General features: G+C 39.9%; 3 protein-coding genes across 12 annotated transcripts; 2 read left to right on the top strand and 1 right to left on the bottom strand.

Annotated features, from left to right (window-relative positions):
* LOC109714775 (UPF0187 protein At3g61320, chloroplastic-like) lies at positions 827-7,220 on the top strand. The gene is made up of 6 exons (XM_020239485.1): positions 827-897; positions 1,698-2,001; positions 3,267-3,401; positions 4,217-4,384; positions 5,725-5,931; positions 6,540-7,220. The coding sequence occupies exons 1-6, from the start codon at positions 827-829 to the stop codon at positions 6,717-6,719; spliced, it is 1,065 nt and encodes a 354-aa protein (XP_020095074.1). The 3' UTR covers positions 6,720-7,220.
* LOC109715675 (uncharacterized protein At2g29880-like) lies at positions 8,758-11,678 on the top strand. Of its 10 annotated transcripts, none has more exons than XR_002217726.1 (3): positions 8,758-9,220; positions 9,515-9,557; positions 10,718-11,678. XR_002217726.1 is itself a non-coding variant. In XM_020240789.1 (3 exons), the coding sequence occupies exons 1-3, from the start codon at positions 9,181-9,183 to the stop codon at positions 10,958-10,960; spliced, it is 459 nt and encodes a 152-aa protein (XP_020096378.1). In that variant the 5' UTR covers positions 8,775-9,180; the 3' UTR covers positions 10,961-11,678. The 10 variants fall into 10 exon arrangements, 1 of the variants encoding a protein (XP_020096378.1); XR_002217724.1 differs by having other exon boundaries at positions 8,759-9,220; positions 10,315-11,678; XM_020240789.1 differs by lacking the exon at positions 9,515-9,557 and adding an exon at positions 10,315-10,637 and having other exon boundaries at positions 8,775-9,220; positions 10,865-11,678.
* Positions 13,556-18,354, bottom strand: LOC109715004 (FT-interacting protein 1-like). Its single transcript, XM_020239781.1, has 4 exons — positions 17,625-18,354; positions 16,668-17,405; positions 15,278-16,468; positions 13,556-14,061 (listed from the first exon to the last, which is right to left on the bottom strand). Exons 1-4 carry the CDS (start codon positions 18,243-18,245, stop codon positions 13,678-13,680), a joined length of 2,934 nt encoding a protein of 977 aa, XP_020095370.1. The 5' UTR covers positions 18,246-18,354; the 3' UTR covers positions 13,556-13,677.

The following is an 18,565-nucleotide window of genomic DNA, read 5'->3' as shown; positions in this document are numbered from 1 at the left end:
TAGAAATTAAATTTTATAATTTTTCGACACTATTTATCAAGTGATTACAGGGTCTTAAAAATAACTATTTTAACGGCTGATATGGCACGTTTGTAAGTTTAATGGTGTAGAAGAATCCAAATTAAAATTCTACTTAACATCAAGAGCAAGAATAATATTTTCAATTTAAAATTTTAGTTTTTTATCACTATTTTTTATAAGATTTTTATTTTCAGTTGTTCATTTTAAGACTACTTATTCACTAGACAAACGAAACCAAAAAATTATAAAATTTGATTTCTAAATACTTATAATAATATAGATCATACCTAACAAATCGATCGTCGAATCGGATCCCAATATCAAAAATAATTTACAAACACGAAAACTTTCATACTTTAAAAAACTCAGGAGCTATACTGAGAGGCCAGCATGAATGGGAGGATTTTTGGCTGCTATTAAAGTTTCAAAATGCTTATTTAATAGAGGTAGGTGATAAATGATAGGTAATAATGCTGCCTTTCTTTTTTGGCCTGTTTACGATATGTATATATATTAGTAGTATGATATATTAGTAGTAGTATAGTATATATAGTAGTATATATATAGTATATATATAGTTAGCGATAATTTTTGGCGACCTTCTAATTATATGCTTGGATAACGGAAGACCTATATACGGTGGCATTCCTCGAACCATTCGAAATTCTTAAATCTTGGACATTGTAATTCTCTCTTTCTTCTCTCTCTTTTTTTTAAAAAAAAATACAATACAATCCGATGATTTTCTCAAAAAAGCTTTTCGTCTTTTTCCTCACAACTTAATTTTATTATTAAAGCAAGCAAAATGAAAGGCGGACTTGGAAGTGTTTTTGTTAATATGGAGCTCCACATTATGGAAGACGGCAAGTTCCTTCCGTACGACAAAATTCGACTTCAGTTGTGACGATCACACAGTAGTCACATATTCGTGCCTATGCGGGACTCACTGTCTCATGAGACTGTCTCACACATGCAGGCCGTGTGAAACCTACGAAAGTCGGAGATCAACATTACATTCAAATACCAGTAATCTCGAGTTGCACGAACTTATGAATTCGATTCCAAATTTCGATCTAAATAAATAAACTCACACTTTTTTTTTTTTCTTTTTTTCTTTTTTTTCTGTAAAAGAAGGTGGACGCCACACGGACTTTACAGATTGCATGCATATGTGATGCATCCCTGTACCCACGTCTCAAAGTTCGTCCGATATTTTTGCATGGTATATTCCCCACAACCTGGCCCACACATTTACACCCAATCAACTGGATCCACGTGCGGCATCCTCCTTCGCAAAACTGACTCCTCCCTCCCAGAAAACCTTCGCGCGGCACTCAAGACACAACACAGCGAGCTCTCCGTAACCCTACCTCCTCCTCGGCTCCTCCTCCTCTTTCTCTCTCCTTCCGCGGCACCCAAAATACACCCCAAAACGTCCCCCCACACAATGGCCAAGCCCCCACTCGCCGCGCAATTCCACCCAAAAAACTCCCCCAAACCCCACCCCTCCTTCCCTCTCCCCTCTCGCCGCACCGCCCCTGCTAAACCCTACTTCTTCTTCTTCTCCCCCGTCCGTTGCTCCCCCTCCAACCCTAACCCTAGCCCCAACCCCAACCCTAACCCTAACCCTAATCCGAATCCCATTTCCCTCGGCTCCCTCCTCGGCGCCGTCCCAGACTGGGCCGACGCCCGCTCTACACCGCCGGCGACTGGCGCCACCACCGCTCCTCGCGCCGCCACCTCCGCCACCTCCTCTCCAGCCTCTCCTCGCGCGTCATCCTCTCCCTCATCCCCCCCGTCTTCGCCCTCACCGCCGTCGCCGCCGCCATCGCCATCTACAACTACGCTGCCTCGGCCGGGTGGCTCCCCGGGGGAGTGTTCCCCGTCCTCAGGGCTTCGTCGCTGCCCTACCAGCTCACGGCCCCCGCGCTTGCGCTCCTGCTCGTGTTCCGGACAGAGGCCTCCTACTCTAGGTTCCAGGTGTGGAAGAACAAAGATCACCTCTCAAAATTGTGTTTTTTATCACTTTCTAGGTTTGATTACTAATTTTGTCATGTTTGATCTTAAACTGAATTTTGTCCTTGTAGTTTTTTAGGTAAAAATGTATAAAACTTCGCCTGAATTTGGGTCTGTATTGATTCAACTACCCAACCTCTTAAAATTTTGATTGTGGCACTTAATTGATGGTTCTTCCGGTACAAAATTTTGGCCCAATATTTACATTAATGGAATTGTAGCCGCATGACTTGTGTGAACTATGCTAATCGACCCCTGTAAAAGTAAACCACGCATTCAAATTTTGAAGTGTGAGAGTCATTAAATGGCTCAAATCAAATGAATTCAAAGATTAGGTAGCAAAACCAAAATTTTTTATGGTTGCGTAGTTGGATCAAAATGGGTCATAGATCAGGTAGTTAGTTCTCTACATTTCTAACTAGTTTTAATTGTAAAGATTTAGTCCAAGAAGTGTCCTGGTGCACAATTAATTACTTCGATTAGTTTAATGGACGTAAAAATGTATGGAGCTTTATGGAACTGTGACCCATTTTGAAACAAGTATCTAGCCTTTCAAAATTTTGATTTTGCCATCTACCATTTTAATTCATATGATTTGAACCATTCAATCATTTTTTTGGTATAAAATTCAGGCTCATTATTTATCTTATTAAACTTGTTTAGAATATCTCATATGATTTACGGAGTACAATTCAATTAGAGCAAGCAGTGCATTTGAATTTGGTAGCAAAATAGCCGTCAATAGCTGAAATCAAATGACTTGAAATGTTGGGTAGTAAACTCAAAACTGCCAAAAGTAAGAGAGCTGTTTCAAAATGAGTTGTAGTATAGTAAGCTCCCTACATATATTTCAACATTTCATGGATGAAAAAGCTGGCAACTTTTTAGATTTTACTATGTTAAAGTTTAAATGTTGAGGACAAATTGAAGTCAAGTGCAAATTTAGGGATGATATTGAAATTTATTACGAAACTCAGGGACCAAATATAAATGATGAGGATGAAGTTGAAATTAGGCAAATTTCAAGGACGAAATTATTTTTTTTGAAATTTCGAGGACTAGAAAGATATATAACCAAAATTCAGGGAACAAATTTGTTGTACTTTACATCCCCCTCGCATTTGGGCTCACAGGACTTTCTGGTTCATTACGGTATGAAACAGCAGATTCTCAAAAGCTTGAGCTACTGAAGAACAATGTTTTTAATATTTTTATATATTCAACACCAGGAGGGGAGGAAGGTGTGGATGCAAGTGATTGCAGGAGCCAATGAGCTAGCGGGGTTGGTGATGTCAGCGAAGGAAAGGGATGGCATCAGGCGGGCGATCTTGAACTACATTATGGCGTTTCCTGTTGCTCTAAAGGTAATGAGGGGAAGATTTACTCGTTATGATCCAAAGAGATTGCATGCTTTCGAATCTCAATTTTTTTTTTTTTTTTTTTTTTTGAACATTGTTCTTCTTGCAATACTAATGCTACAAGGTTCTATCACCTCGCAAATTATGCTATGATTATTTGAGTAGAGCTATTCAAAGAAGCAATAAAAGCTTTTTCATTAAATACTTTCTAGTAGTTGCACTCTGCAACTAAAAGTAGAAGCTTCAAGCTGTAAATTCTGCTTCTATAGCCTTGAAGCTCATCTCTGCTTCTTTTTCACGGCCAGAAGCCCTAGCAAACTTCTTGTTTCCCGAATGCTCGGCTTCTACTTCTTGAGTAGAAAAACTATTGTAGTAGTTGTTCAATAATATATACCCTCCAAAATTATGCTACGACTCTGCTTTTCTATTATTACCAAGATGGACACAATGGAAGAAAATTTTATGCTCATGAAGTCCTATGATGGAGAAATTTGATTCTTCTTTTTCCTTGACTGATGGGTAAAAACTGGCTTTGATTTTGTTTAGAATTTTTAGTATTTTCCTCTACAGTGGAAGTAAATGAAATTCGAATTCAAAATGTGCATCCATAAATTTAGCTTAATATTAATTGGATTTTGGAACTAAGATTCAGAATAAATTTGCTATGAAAAGCCTGAGCTATGTCAGAAATTTTGCACTTCTCTTCCTCTTTCATTTGCTTCTCTTCTTTAGAAATTAATCTGTCTGTTCATTGTAACTAATTAGATATTCTTTCCTGGAAGCAATATTAATCAAGTCAATGACTAGAGTTTATGTTGCAGTGTCATGTTATTAATGGCTCAGATGTGAGAGCAGATCTGCAAAATTTGCTTGAAGAGGATGATTTAGCGGTAGTTGTGAGATCCAAGCACCGACCCCGCTGTGTTCTTGATTTTATTTCTCAAGGCCTTCAGATTTTACACTTCGAAGAACATAAGAGAGACATCTTGGTATGCTTCTTTAAGCAGTATGCCTCTCTTAGACCAAACATTATATGAAGGTATATTATTTGATATGGTTCAAGCTGCAGAATGATTTTATGGCATCAAGTCAGTAATCAATATTAACTAGTTAAGGGTTTGAAAACCGGCACTCCATTAAATAGAACATTGTAGATTAGTTGTTTGAAAATTGATAAAAATTCATAGAGGTTCAAAGAGGAATGAATAGCATAAAAAACCTTTAGTAGAAACACAAGCAAAAGAGGCTATTTTTGGGTAAACAACTGGATTCTGAATTTGTCTGTGGCTAAAAAGCTAATATTAGCTCTTCTCACAGGGTTGGTAGTTTAGAGCTAATCCATGTTATGCTCCATTTACTGAAATAACCACAACACTTGTAAGAATCAACTTTATTTACTGATTTTGAAGCTATATCATTTAATTTGGTGGCTATAGTATTTGCCTCGTTACTTTCTTTGTAGTTTTGTTATTTCCGAGGCACCATTAATGGTTTCTAGGACCTCTTTATCTTTTTTACTTAGTAATGCTAACTGTGGACTACCAAAAGTGGGATTTATTTCACTACAACACAACCTACCTTATAATTTGTTGTTAATATTAATTAGCTTCTATCTATCTCTGGCTAATTAGCAAGCGTTTCTTCCATGAATACTTCACTTTGTACCTTTGATAGCTTTGTAAGATATCATTTTTTCAACTTAGATGAAAACAAGTTTTGAAAATATTGAATTACACGTGATAAAACATCATGCATTGATTATTAATCTGCCAATATTTTAATTATTTTTTTCTTGACAATATTAATTTAAGATGAATGTGGGAACATTTGTAGGGCCTTTTTGGCTGCTATACTCTATAAATGTAGTTCTGTTCGGTGTAAGTACTGAGATGCAACACATAGAGGAGGGCCTACTATTTTTCATTGAAATCCACACAGAGAACTTTTCTTTGCAGTAGAAGTAGAAGCTCGGAAGTTCAACTTCTACTTCTTAGGCTCAAAAACTCATTAAGGTTCCGACCGCATCACAAGCTCCAAACATTTTTGTTTGCTGAATGCTCACCTTAAGGTGATTGCAGCCATATGCTAAAGCAAATGGCAGGACATCGACTCTGAGTAGTCTATCATGATTAATTTCTAGCTTTAGTGAGATTAAACATCAGTATATGTCTTTGGTTATTTCTTGGGATCCTACGAAGAATAACCACTTGCTTTCCTCTTTACATTAATTCACTATGTCCTTGGCTTGTTTTCAATTTAAGTTTCTCAGATGAACTTTTCTGGATGTTGTCTTAATTTATATAGTTAAGTGTCTTACTTGTTATCTCAGGAATCAAAACTGTCCTGTTTCTATGAAGGCATTGGTGTTTGTGAACAGCTCATAGGCATTCCAATTCCTCTTTCATATACAAGGTTAACTTCACGATTTCTTGTCCTTTGGCATCTTACGCTTCCAATTATACTGTGGGACGAGTGCAACTGGATTGTTGTCCCTGCTACTTTCATCAGTGCAGCCACTTTATTCTGCATCGAAGAAGTAAGCAGTTTTACTTTCTCAGGTTGTTTGCTCTTACAGTTCTAACGTTCACTAACCTGACTCGGTTATGTTAGTTGTGCATTACTCATGGTGTTACTTACAGTGCTTATAATGAATGTATCCGAATATTTTGACATGTTGAAATTATAAATTCAGTAAAATATGCTTTCGTTGATCGTGATTACTGATTGTTTACGTTGTTTCTAGTGCTGAAGATTCTTTGAAGCTTGTCAACCTTAATAATAAAAGAAAAGGAGGGTGTCTCTAGTCTCTTCATCTGAGTCGATAGCTATATTACTATTTGATCAATCAAATTCCTCTTACTCACCCTTATATGAACCAGGAATCTTAGTTTATGTGCATAACTTCTAAAGCTGAAATTGGGTTTTCTAAAGCTGAAATTGGGTTCGGGCCATCCCGGAGCGGACACTCTGAGAGGCCAAGTCTAAAACAGCCAATCAAGAACTCTAAAACTATTCCAGTTCCCACTCAACACCGCTCAACACCACTCTCCCACTGTTGTTTTCCACGGTCCTCAATTTACCTGTTACCTGCTGCTTTTATTTTTTTCTCTCGACTCACCAAATCTCTTTCGAACAAAATTCTAGGTTGGTGTTCTTATCGAAGAGCCATTCCCCATGCTCTCCCTTGACGAGCTCTGCGTACAGCTCCAAAATAACATCCGAGAGGCAATGGCAATGGAGAGTTCGGTTCAGATGAGAATACATGCCAAGATGAAGGGACAGTCTGTCAACGGCTGGCCCAGTTCCAAGAACGAACGGGGATGAACGGCAATCGCTAAACAAGACTCGTGCTTATTTGTTGGAGGGAAGTGCCTCGAATATCTTTGAAACTACACAGAACAATCATTTGCAGAGGAGAAAGTTTGCCAAGAATACATGAACCTTTAGCTTTACGGGTTCTTGATGTAAATAACCAAATAGCTGAAATTTTTTCGCGGAAGACCTGTCAATTGGCACTGAAGAAAGAGTAGCTGGCTGAGATAAGCCTTTGGAGCTGCGCAAACAATTGCTTTACGATTGGCAAATAAACAGCATATACAAAGAAGAGGATGGTGATTAGAGGAGCAACCGAGATGATCTGATTTTGTATCATAGATGTAGGAAGGAGAATTTCAAAGCTGTCATATGGAGCTGATTTTGCATGAACAGCTCATTATGTAATTGAGCTGAAACAAAATCTTAATAGATGTATTATTTTTGTAAGGAACCTTTCTTGTATATATTTGTACATACTGTGAATAAAATATGGGTTGGATTATGTGGTTCTGATCTGGTTTCTTACTCTTTTGAATTTTATATACACCGAATGTATGGTAGATATAAAAAGAAAATAGTAGCTTCACTTTAATGAATATGCCTAGAGCATATGAATTTTCAACATATAGACTTTTAGAATGTCATACAAGTAGATTTTAATTAATTGATTAAGTTTTGCTTTGAGATACTAAGACCATTTGAACAACTAAATAAATAAATAAATAGGTCCTTTAGGACCAATATTTAACTTCTATAAAATTGAAGGGCTTATGTGAACACATGTGCAGCTCATGTGTCGAAGAGAGAAGAACAAATTTCACATAAACCCTTCAATTTTCTAAAAATTAAGTATTCGTTGCCCAAATTGTCTTGATATATCAAACCAAAATTTAATCAATTAAATCTAATTTTCGACATTCTAAATATCTATACGTTGAAATTAATATGTTCTGGGCATATTTCTTGGTATAAAACTGCTACTTTTTGTTTCTTTTTTTTTTCCATCTATCATACATTCAGTGCGTCCTTCAAATGAAGGAATAACATATGTTATGCATGTATCGATATGAGTCTCATTAAGCCCATGTGTGTTGACACGTGCATGGGCTACTACATTCTTAATAGTCACGGGCTACTATTTTTTTTTTTTCTTTTGAGAGAAAGGTAGCATGCTACATGCTTCGTTTATTTTATTTATAAATAAACTTAGCTGGAAATGTGCATCAACTAGGATTCAAACTTGGGTCTCGAATACCAACCACCAAGCCCTTTTGTCACTTACGCTATATTCTTAATATTACTAAATCATTGGTGCTGTACCCTTAGAAGAAAGGATGTGCGGTTACGATGATAATGATCTCTTAAAATTGAATGGCTGGTTGGTTGAATAATATATTCTAACGGATGAAATGGTCAAAGAGATCAATCTATCGGCGAAAAACTTGATAGCACCAAGCACTTTGTGCTACTAATAACATAGTAGCCGGACTCGCAATAGCAATGTATTTTGGTCTTTTAGCACTTTCAAGAGTTGTCGCATTTAGCCCCTCCTTCCATGAGGGTTCCATCACTATTCCATCTATTTCTTATAATTTATACCGAAAATGCCATTCAAAATGATAGAAATATATTAAAATTTTAATTTTTCATATAGAAGTATAGGTAATTTGGTCATATTGTCCTTTCCATTAATGCTATACCCCCTAAAAGTATTTTTAAAATTTTAAAGAGGTAAAATATAAGTTTTTGAAAGTCAATGAGGTAAAGTAAAAAACAATTATTTATAAGGATTTTTTTATAATTTAGCCAATTATTAACGTATCCCTATTGTGTGAGAAACGGATAGAAGTACTAGGAAATCATTAAGGGCCTGTTTGGATGCTCACTTTTTTAGAGTATAGTATAACTATACTATGGGTGTAGAAAAAATTTTCTAATAAGTGTTTGGATGGTTTAAAAAAATACCAACTAATTAGGGTATAGTTAAACTATACCCTAAAAAGTAGGGTAAAAGTAAAATCTAAAATTTTCTCCTAAAATCAAAACTCCACTTTTCGGGCTCTCCCACTCACGCAGCCCACCTCTTTTTTTCCCCCTCTTCCTCAGGGCCTCTCTCCTCTCTCTAATCTCCACCCTCTCCACAACCCACCCTCTCCTTCGCCGCACTCACTTCGGCCGCCGCTGACGCCGCCGCACTCACTTCGACCGCCGCCGACGCCGCTACACTCACCTCGTCCGCGGCACTCATCTCGGCCACGGTCGTCGTCGCTGTCCGGAGAGGCGCCGTACTCATCTCGGCCACGGTCGCCGCCGCTGTTCGGAGAGGCGCCGCACTCATCTCGGCCACGGTCGCCGCCGCTGTCCGGAGAGGCACTGCACTCATCTTGGCCACGGTCGCCGCCGCTGTCCAGAGAGGCGCCGCACTCTTCTCGGCCACGGTCGCCACCGCCGGCCACGGTCGTACCCTGCGATGGCCGGAGAGGCACCGCACTCTTTTCCTCCTCCAACAGGTAAAGAAAGAAATTAATTTTGGGTTTTGGACTTGTGAAAGTAATCTGAAGGTAAAATTAAGAGTAATATGATAATGTAGCGAAGAAGTAGAGAGTAAAATTTGTTTGCGTACTCTCTTTCTCATGGTTGAAGGGCATTAAACCAAACATAAATCTCTGTGGCAGTGAGGACTTTCTTGTTGGTTTATCAAGTTCCCACTTTTGATTAATTTAACCATTTTTGCTTTCAGTGTTAACTTGAATAATAGTTTTTAAAATTGCTTATAACCTATGATGCTCCTTGGGCCTCCACAGCTTGAGCCACTTCAACTAGGGTGATCTACCAGCAAAAGGCTAGGTTGGTTGATGCATTTGGTGATTATTTCTATTGATCAAGGCTAATCTTGCGCTTCTACTCTTTGATGATAACTTGTTGCAACATCTAAACTAAATTTTATTTTTAGAAATAGTGAAGATTAGAATTAAAGAAAAAAAAATGGAGTAGATGGGGGGCATGTGGGAGAAATAATTTCTTTCCTAAGCAGCAGAAGCAGAGCAATTTATGTATGCTATTTGTAGCTAAGGTAGATAAAGCTATTACTTCATAGAGAGTTGGTGTTGGAATATAATTTAAATATTAATTCTTGATGAATTTTTTGTTGTTGGAATATAATTTCTTGTTGGTTTGTGGTGTTTGTTTCTTACTTGTTGTTATGTTTGTTTGATTATACGCTCTCGTTTTATATTCTTTCGATGGATTTATGTGGGTAATAGCTAGCTTGGAAATACTGTTTTGAAACTTGATAGGTTTGAGGAATGAAAAGGTATTAGGTAAAGAAAAATTGAGCCTTTTGTGTTCTGTTGAGTAGTTTATTATGTAGGAGTCCATAGCTGTGAATGTGGCCAAGCAAAATGAGTCGCGCTAATTAATCACACTTTGTATTGGACTTGCACACTTGCACATATAATTGCTTTGTTAGTGTTAATAGAATGAACTCAGAGATATCAAATGCAAAGTTCAATTTACATGCATAGTTTTAAAGGTTTTGTAGGAAATTACATGTTTATGCATAGTTCAATTTATATGCTTTTTTCTATAATGTACTCATGCGCAGAAAGCGATCCAAAAAAACAATCACGGGCAAAATGGACGGATATGCATAGAGCTTATTTAGTAGAACTTTTGCAAGAACATAATAAAGATAAATGGAGAGGTCAAAATGGATGGAATAAAGAGGGATGGCGCAGTATACATAAGGCGATGATTACTAAGTTTTCTCATTCAAATTATACATTAGAACAAGTAAAAGATCAGGAGCAACAATTAAAGAAGCAATTTAAAGCTGTGAAGAACTTAGTAGAGATGAGTGGCTTTGGTTGGGATGCCGACAAGAAAATGGTTTCTGCTCCATCAGAAGTTTGGGAACCGTTGATTAATGTGAGTATCACTTTATAAGCATTGATTCTTTAACTCTATTTTTTTTTCAATTTTAACAGTAATTTTTTTATTTTATGAAGACTAACAAAGAACTTAGAAAATAGCACAACAAGCCATTTCCATGGTATGAAGCACTATATGACATTTATGAAGGTATGGCCTAGACACATTTTATTTATATTTTTAATAATTAATATTGAGATGTATTTCATATTTGTATATTAAAGGCACATATGCAGAAGGCAAACGTGCTCGTGGATGTGAGTATTATAGTAATCACTCTAGAGGTTCATCATCGACCTCCCAGCCGGAGTCTCCATTAGCCACGATTCCAGGTGTCAGAGATAATTTTGATGAACATGTTGAAGAGACTCAGGAAGTCAATCCGTCAGCTCAAATACCCTCGCCAAGTGACCTACCTCACCCAGTTCAAGTGCCTCCACCATCACAATCACAAACGCAAGCTCAAGAAGAAGCTAGGACTACATCAAGTTATAAAAAAAGAAAAATGAGAAAAGAAAATATCGATAAAATGGAAGATTATCTGATTGTGAAGGAGAGAGGTGACGATAAACTTGCTAAAGCTATTGTCACTGCAGCAGAGGTACAAACAAGAAGTTATCATGATGATAAATATTCCGTTGATAAATGTATGAAAGTGTTTTATGCATTGCCTGATCCATGGACCGCGGACGAGGTATTTAAAGCTTCAAGAGTGTTCCAAAGAAAGAAAAAAAATCGTGAGGCTTGGCTTTCATTGAAGGATGAACATAGGGCTTATTGGATAAAAAAGGCATGGGAAGAAGGAATTTAGAGTTAAACCTTAAGGTTGTTGCTTAGTTTCTTTATTATGCTTTTTTATTAGATTTCTTTCATTTGTTTGTCATGTTAAACCTTACCGTTGACATTTGTTGGTATATTGAACTTTATAGTCTATTTAGCAAGTTGGTATCTTTAATGCTAAATAGATTTTTGTTGGTATCTAGATGTTTGTTGGCTTATTTCATGTAATGCTAAACTTCATGGATGATATTTCTTGTTCTTTTTTTTGCCATAGTAGTTGACTTTGTTTGTATATCTTATACATAGTAGAAAGAATTCGGATTGAATTCATAAATAGAAATGACATTCATATATAATATTGTCATACAACTTCATGATATATATTCATGAAAGATACATATATGTCTAATATTCAGTGACAATCAAGAATTCCTCCTAGATTGGTGTCTAGCTATGTAATCGGTTCACATTTTTTTTGCAATTTCTTCGCGCTTAAGATTGCCTGCTCTGCGTTGATTATTCATAGAGTCAATATCCTCAGCATATTCCACATCCCCATGCACATCAATTATTTTATGATTTCTGATTTCTGAAATGCCATCATTCAACCAATCTTCTGTTCATCGTGGCCTTCAAGAACTTCTTGAACATACATTGCGCCAGTAAGAACGGATGTGTGAATGCGTCTCCTCTCTGATATTTCATCATCATTTGCCACTGGATGAATGAAGTTTATGAACTCAAATTCTTCTTCTTCGCTTCTCCTCAAAAGAAGAAGTGCGAGATTGTTGTTATCCATACTTTGTGATTGTAGAGATATAAAGAAGAAAATGTAGGAATTACTACTTATGTGATTGTAAGAACTTGATCCTTTTAAATAGACTTTGAATAGTGTAAAAACAATAATATTTCTCTCCAACGGCTAGTTTAGTTATTTTTGAGCTCTCCAACGGCTAGTTTTTTTATTTTTGAGCTTTCTAACGGCTAGTTTTTTGATTTTTGAGCTTTCTAACGGCTAGTATTTGAATTTTTTAGTTTACTAACGGCTAGTTTTGGAGATAAAGCTTTCCAACAGCTAGTGTTTCAAAATTGAATAAATTTATTAGTAGTTTAATGTCATAATTTTTAAAATTTGAAATAACAATTAATATTTAGGTATCTTTAATATACTAATTTGAAAATTTAAAACCAGTTAATAATTAATAATTTAAATTTAAAGTCCCTAATAGCTTATTTTTTTAAGATTGTCAGAAATTCCGTAGAATTGTATAATGTGCATCCAAACAGCTTCTAAAATAATCCTGTGGAATTTTTTTGGAGTTACAGGATTCCCCATTTTATTTGGATCAAAACTATGGTATTTAAACTCCATGGAATTTTTTTACCGTGCATCCAAACAGGGCCTNTAAAATTATCCCAATTTCTCCTAGGGTTTTCAAATGGGATTGGGTTTTAAAAAGAAAGGTATTTTGAAAATTTTAGAATAAATTTGAAAATTTTAAATAATAACAAGCAGTAAATGAGCAAAAACCCCTTCAATAGATATGCCTAGAGTTTATTAAAATTTACATCAATTTGAGTAGTTTAAACAACTTTACAACAAATTAAACTAGATTAGTTGAGTGATAATAGCTAGTCGCGACATAAAATTCAATTATAATTTTTCTTAATTAATCATAGAAACTTGAATAAGAGAAAAAGTTAAAAAAAAATTAATCATAAAGAGCAATGCAGCGTGTACACCCCAAAAGATATTGTATATCATCCAAGGGCCAAAAGTTAATCCATTTCTTGTTAGCATTTTTTTAATAATTATTAAAAATTTTTAAAAACTAAATGAATTTTAAAATGATGATCTGATGTAAATCATACACCCCTTTTTGGGGTAGTGTACACTTGTTGAAGCATGAAGTGTGTCTAAGAAGAGGTACTCAACACCACCAAAACTTTGATCAACTCACCCAAAACTCCTTTTTTTCAGGAGCTCCTCACTCAAATGGATGAGTTTGTACAACATTCAATTAAACAGAAACTAAGGGACAAATTACAAGTAATTAATTTTGGTAATTACAAAAGCAGCAAACATCGGGCACCAACCAAAAAAGCATGCTCCAGGCAATTTGCACTTCTAACAGTTTAATCAATCATCCATCACATCTAATATTTAAATATTATAGCAACGGTCGACAACCTATTAGACAGTCTCCTCGTGAAGAGATTTAATTCTCATACAATTTTAGTTGCTTCAGTCTATCTCCTACAGCAAGCTATCAGTCCTTGCCGGCAACCGCCGGAAGAAGTTCGTCGGCACGGACGGCATCTTATGCCGCAGCCGTGGGTGCCTCATCCAGTAAAACCCTAGCCAAATCACCAACACTTTGAACGGAACAACTAGAAACACGAACGCCGTGACGAGACAGAACACGAGAAAAATTGCGGTGGCTCGCGGATCCCGCCAGCTGAGGAGGGACTGCACCCTTTCCCCTTGTGTCGCAAACTCACCGAGCGTCTTCTGCATCATCCCCGCTATGAATCGGAGTCGATCGTATCGACTCCGAACCACTTCTGGCCTCTGGGTCGTGGGGAAGAGATCGAACTCCTCGTCAAGATCGTCCGGGCTCACCCCATGCACGTGAGAAATCTATAAAACACTCGATTTTCTTTAAAAGCTTTAGCTTTTGGAGAACTGTGAGTCGATATTATATTTGTATATAGAAGTGCTCTTTTATGATGCGAAATAACTACTTTTTTTTAACTATTATAAATCAGCAACTAAACTTCATGCATGATTATATGCATAATTAAATAAATATATTGAAAAAAATTTCAGATGCCTTCATGAGGTTTATCATTTTTGTTTTTAGTACCATATGATTTTAATTATATTATTTAACTACTCTATAATTTTTATTTTTATTTTTCATTACACCCTCCATTAACTTTTTTATTAAACTCGTCGTATGTCATGCACGTGCCTCATATATAGTATATATTGTTATTAATGATATATATTTATATATATAAGGATATATTATATATTAATAAAATATTTAGTTTTATATTAGGATATATTAAATAGGAGTCCGGCTGCTATACTTTTATGAGTATAATCCTTTTTGTACTCATAAGTTTTTGGCCGTTAGATCTATTTCTTTGATCATTTTTACCCGTTAGATAATACTATTTAACCAATCACCCACTCAACCCTAGGGGATCATTATTAACCTAACCGGGGATCACTATCATCCTAACCGTACATCTCTTCATCCAATTGTCGGAAACTTATGAGTACAAAGGGGGCTATACTCATAAAAGTATAGTAGCTAGCCCTAGCCTATTAAATAGTATTATTATATATAATTAATTAATTATACATATTTATAAGTAACTATATGTACATATTATTTACTTTGTAGGATTGCTGTAATCGGAGTAGAAGTTAAAATTGCTGTAACATATTTTCTTCTTATCTAAGTCTTAGTTTTAGTTTATTACTTTTCTTTGCTTGGTCTTATTTCATTGATGGACAACTATTAGTAGACATTAATGGTATTATATTTAATGTTAGATACTAATTTCTTTGATATGATAAAACCCTAATAAAAATAGATTTTTTATTTTTATTTTATACAATGAAAATATTTATATATTATATGATAAATACATAAAATAGATCTCCATAAAGCTAGATAGGTATTGGGCATTGGGCTTGGGCTTAGGTTGGGCCTTAATTTTCTTAAAAAATTAGATAAAAGCCTAACTCCAAGCCTAATATTTTTTTTTGGATCGGATTTGGGCATTGTATTACCCGACCGGCTCAGTTCCACCCCTAGCTGCAGCAGAACTCAGGAACGTACCTTCGTGTTCATGTGCGGCGGGTACCGCGCACGGTACCAGAAGTTCCACAATCCGACGGCCAACAAGTGGAGTAGGACCGTCGGGAGGATGAGATGCGGGAAGCACACGAGAATCACGAGCAGAAGGTGGACGAGAACCGTCGTGACCGGATTCGCCCACCGGCAGATGTCCCTGAGCCACTTGGCAGCCGCGACGGCCCCACCGAACACCTCCGTGAGGCGGTAGAAGTGCGCCTTGCTCCGCCGCATGCTCCACATGTGCGCCTGCGCCTCCGACATGTACTCCACCACCTCCCTCCGCAGCGGCGGCTCCGCCAGCCCCAACCGCGTCGCCAGTATCTGCACCGCCTGCAGCCGCAGGTTCTCCTGCTGCAGCTGCGTGATCGGGTGCGTGTAGTGCATCTTTGGCAGGACCGGACGCACATACGCGTGCAACATGCTTGCGAAAGATGTCGCAGTGAACCGCACCACAAGGTGCAGCTCCCCCATCTTCTTCACCCCGGACGACGGGTGCAGCACCAGCAGCGGATACGCGTGCGCGTAGACACGGCCCGTCTCGATGGTCGACAGCCGTATCCGGACCTTCCCGATCGCCGTGTCTCTAGTACTGCTCCCTGTAAGTACTTGACTATTGTCGAATACGGCGACGGTGATCACCGTCGCGTGGTCGTAGACGTCCCACGCGTACTGCTCGTTGAATTTGGGGCTCAGCGAGTCGACGACAGTGCGCGTCCGGACCCATTTCCGGCCGTACTTGGCGACGCAAAAGGCGTCGCACGTCGGCCGCCCGTCGCGGGCAGTTTTCATCGGCTGCAGCCCCACGGCGCTGAGTATGCCGAGCTCGAGCATGCCGATCGGCTTCTTTGCATTCCACAGGTGCTTCGACGAGGGCCGGAAGTCGCTGCTGTAGTGGATGAGCTCGTCAACGACGTGGTAGCCGCCGTCGAGGCTGATCTGGAGCTGGAGCTTGGTGGCGAACTTGTCCTCGCGGAGGCGGTCGACGTCGATCAGCGTTGGCTTCCGGAGGTCGAGCCATTTCGGCCAGGTGCGGCGGTCGTCGGGCCGCTTGTCGACGGTGGCAATCGGGATGTTCACGTAGCCGATCACCCGGTCCTGGTCCGGCCCGGCCTGGTCCTCTACCGACACGGTCAGCTCGTCGTCGAACGGCTCGGCCACGACAAAGAAATGTACCTGGTTAATACAAGTAGATTATGAAAAATACCAAGTCTACAACCTAAAAATAAAACATTAGTTATTTACTGTAATAGAGTATTAGTTTTTGTTTTTCATCAATTTTTCTACAGCTGTATAGACAACAGAAAAATTATTTTATAGGACTTGATACTATTAATAGCATGCCCGCATAGCTGTAAGCTTCAAAGTCACACACCTCGTTCCACTTGAAGATCCCAGCAGCGCCGGGCCGGCCCATCTTCGTCCTGAGCATCTGGTTCCCGACACGGCCGCGGACGAACACCTCCGGGGACCGGTCCCCCTGCGGCATGTACACGTCATGCGCGTCCATGACGTTCACCCGGAGGTACCACATCGTCGGCGCCTGGTAGACCTTGCCGCGGGCGTGCGTGTTGGCGGTCGCAGGGTCGATTGCCGCCGTGTCGGCGTGCAAAGCGCTGGGAAAGCACTCGTCGGCCTGCGTCCCGAACCACACAGCCAACATCAGCTCGCCGACGTCCCGCCCCCCCCTCTTGTCCTCCAGCCGGTGCCACTCCGGCGCCAGGGGGCCGTCCGGCGGGGCCCGCAGCGGCACGTCGTTGAGTTCGAACTGCACCGCGCCAACATAGTCGTCGCGGACGAGGTCCCGGTCCCTGACCTCCACCGCCACGGCCGACGCCTGCAGGCGGTCGCGTGGGAACGCGAACACTTCATTCCACTCCGGGTTCTGGTTCTTCTCGAAGTGCCACGTCGTCCCCCGGTAGTTGCCGATGATCACCTCGACGTAGGGGTCGAGGCTGCCGGTCACATCCTTCGCCGGGAGGTCCCGTGCCTTCACCACGCGCACGAAGAGGAACTCCATCTTCTCCACTAGGTCAAAGGCGCCCGGCTTGTCCCCCGGGACGACAACGCGGCCGCGCACGATGCGGCCGCCGCCCAACGCCGGGCTCGTCTCCTATTGAATATATATATTAAAAATACTTTTTTCCGTCCATGTAACAAGAATTTAAGTGACCGTCGGTATAAATCGTCGGTACTGGCACACATCGGCACTGTCCGATACATACCGTCCGATGAATTTTCAGCACGATTACGTGCCACAACATTTAAATCTTTATTGTTTAAATTCTCTTTTGGGATAAACTACTATTAATTGTTTCATATTATTTCACACCTTGATCTGGAATTCGGCCGGCTGCCGCGACGACAGTGACGAGAACATCCGCATAACCCTCGACGGCGGTGCCTGATCCGACCGCTGCTGCTGGCGCTGCTGTGATCGGAAGAGGCGGAAGAAGGTCGACATGTCCGGCTCCGGTGGGATGTCGGCGAACTGATCCTGCCGAAGGTTCTGGCCGGAGGGCTGAACCGACGGGTCGTCGGTGAGGAACACTCTGAGCCCCAGCTCGCCGCGAATGCGGGAGAAGACCCCGCCGCCTCTGCCGCCGCCGCGCTTCTCGAGAGGGTAGTAGAGGACGGGGGAATCGGAGGGGGACGCGGGGACGGAAGAGGCGGGGATGCGGACGCGGCCGAGGAAGGATCGGGAGAGGGAGGGGCGGTGGAGGTGGAAGACGGTGGCGTCGAGGACGAGGGAGGGGAGGGAGGATGGGTCGGAGACGGCGAAGAAGAAGCGCTCGTTGAAGTAGGGGTTGAGGTCATGGTCCCTGACCGCGGTGCGGTGGCGCTGCCCGTCGAAGCTGAGCTCGACGAACGTCGTGACGGTGCCGTCGCCGTCGCGGGGAAGCAGGTCATGGGCGCTCACCACTTCCACCCCGAGCTTCAGGTTGTTGCTCATTGTGTTTATTTGATTCTATAGGGTAAAATCACAAATTAAATAAAAATAGCTTGTTCTCAAACCAAAACGGTACATATGAGATTTGGGTTGTGGGCAAAGCCAAATAATAGTAAGGCTTAGTTTGGTATTGAAGTCTATCTAATGCTATTAGATAAAATGGAGTTGAGAAAAAAATATATAGGGATATGCTTCTGCGTTCTCCGGTGGGACCACAAAAAATATATCGTAACCGACTCATCACGATATGCGGAACGCAATATTACGTACGGAAACAAACAAGATATTTTTTCATCGTCGTTTCTCACCGCATGTAATGCAAT

This window comes from Ananas comosus, linkage group 9 (assembly GCF_001540865.1).
Source record: "Ananas comosus cultivar F153 linkage group 9, ASM154086v1, whole genome shotgun sequence".
Lineage (NCBI taxonomy): Eukaryota > Viridiplantae > Streptophyta > Magnoliopsida > Poales > Bromeliaceae > Ananas > Ananas comosus.
Note: the sequence above shows the minus strand (reverse complement) of the source record. Positions and strands in the feature narration are given on the sequence as shown.

Bases quoted from the DNA above. Each gene is read 5' to 3' on its own strand.
- LOC109714775 (XM_020239485.1), top strand. From the start codon at position 827: ATGAAAGGCGGACTTGGAAGTGTTTTTGTTAATATGGAGCTCCACATT. The intron at 898-1,697 runs GTACGACAAAAT...GCGCCGTCCCAG, and splicing joins GAAGACGGCAAGTTCCTTCC to ACTGGGCCGACGCCCGCTCT. The intron at 5,932-6,539 runs GTAAGCAGTTTT...ACAAAATTCTAG, and splicing joins CTTTATTCTGCATCGAAGAA to GTTGGTGTTCTTATCGAAGA.
- LOC109715675 (XM_020240789.1), top strand. From the start codon at position 9,181: ATGGCCGGAGAGGCACCGCACTCTTTTCCTCCTCCAACAG. The intron at 9,221-10,314 runs GTAAAGAAAGAA...ACTCATGCGCAG, and splicing joins CTCTTTTCCTCCTCCAACAG to AAAGCGATCCAAAAAAACAA. The intron at 10,638-10,864 runs GTGAGTATCACT...TGTATATTAAAG, and splicing joins TTTGGGAACCGTTGATTAAT to GCACATATGCAGAAGGCAAA.
- LOC109715004 (XM_020239781.1), bottom strand. From the start codon at position 18,245: ATGAGCAACAACCTGAAGCTCGGGGTGGAAGTGGTGAGCGCCCATGAC. The intron at 17,406-17,624 runs GTGTGAAATAAT...TATATTCAATAG, and splicing joins CGGCCGAATTCCAGATCAAG to GAGACGAGCCCGGCGTTGGG. The intron at 14,062-15,277 runs GTACGTTCCTGA...AGTGTTTTATAG, and splicing joins CGCCGCACATGAACACGAAG to ATTTCTCACGTGCATGGGGT.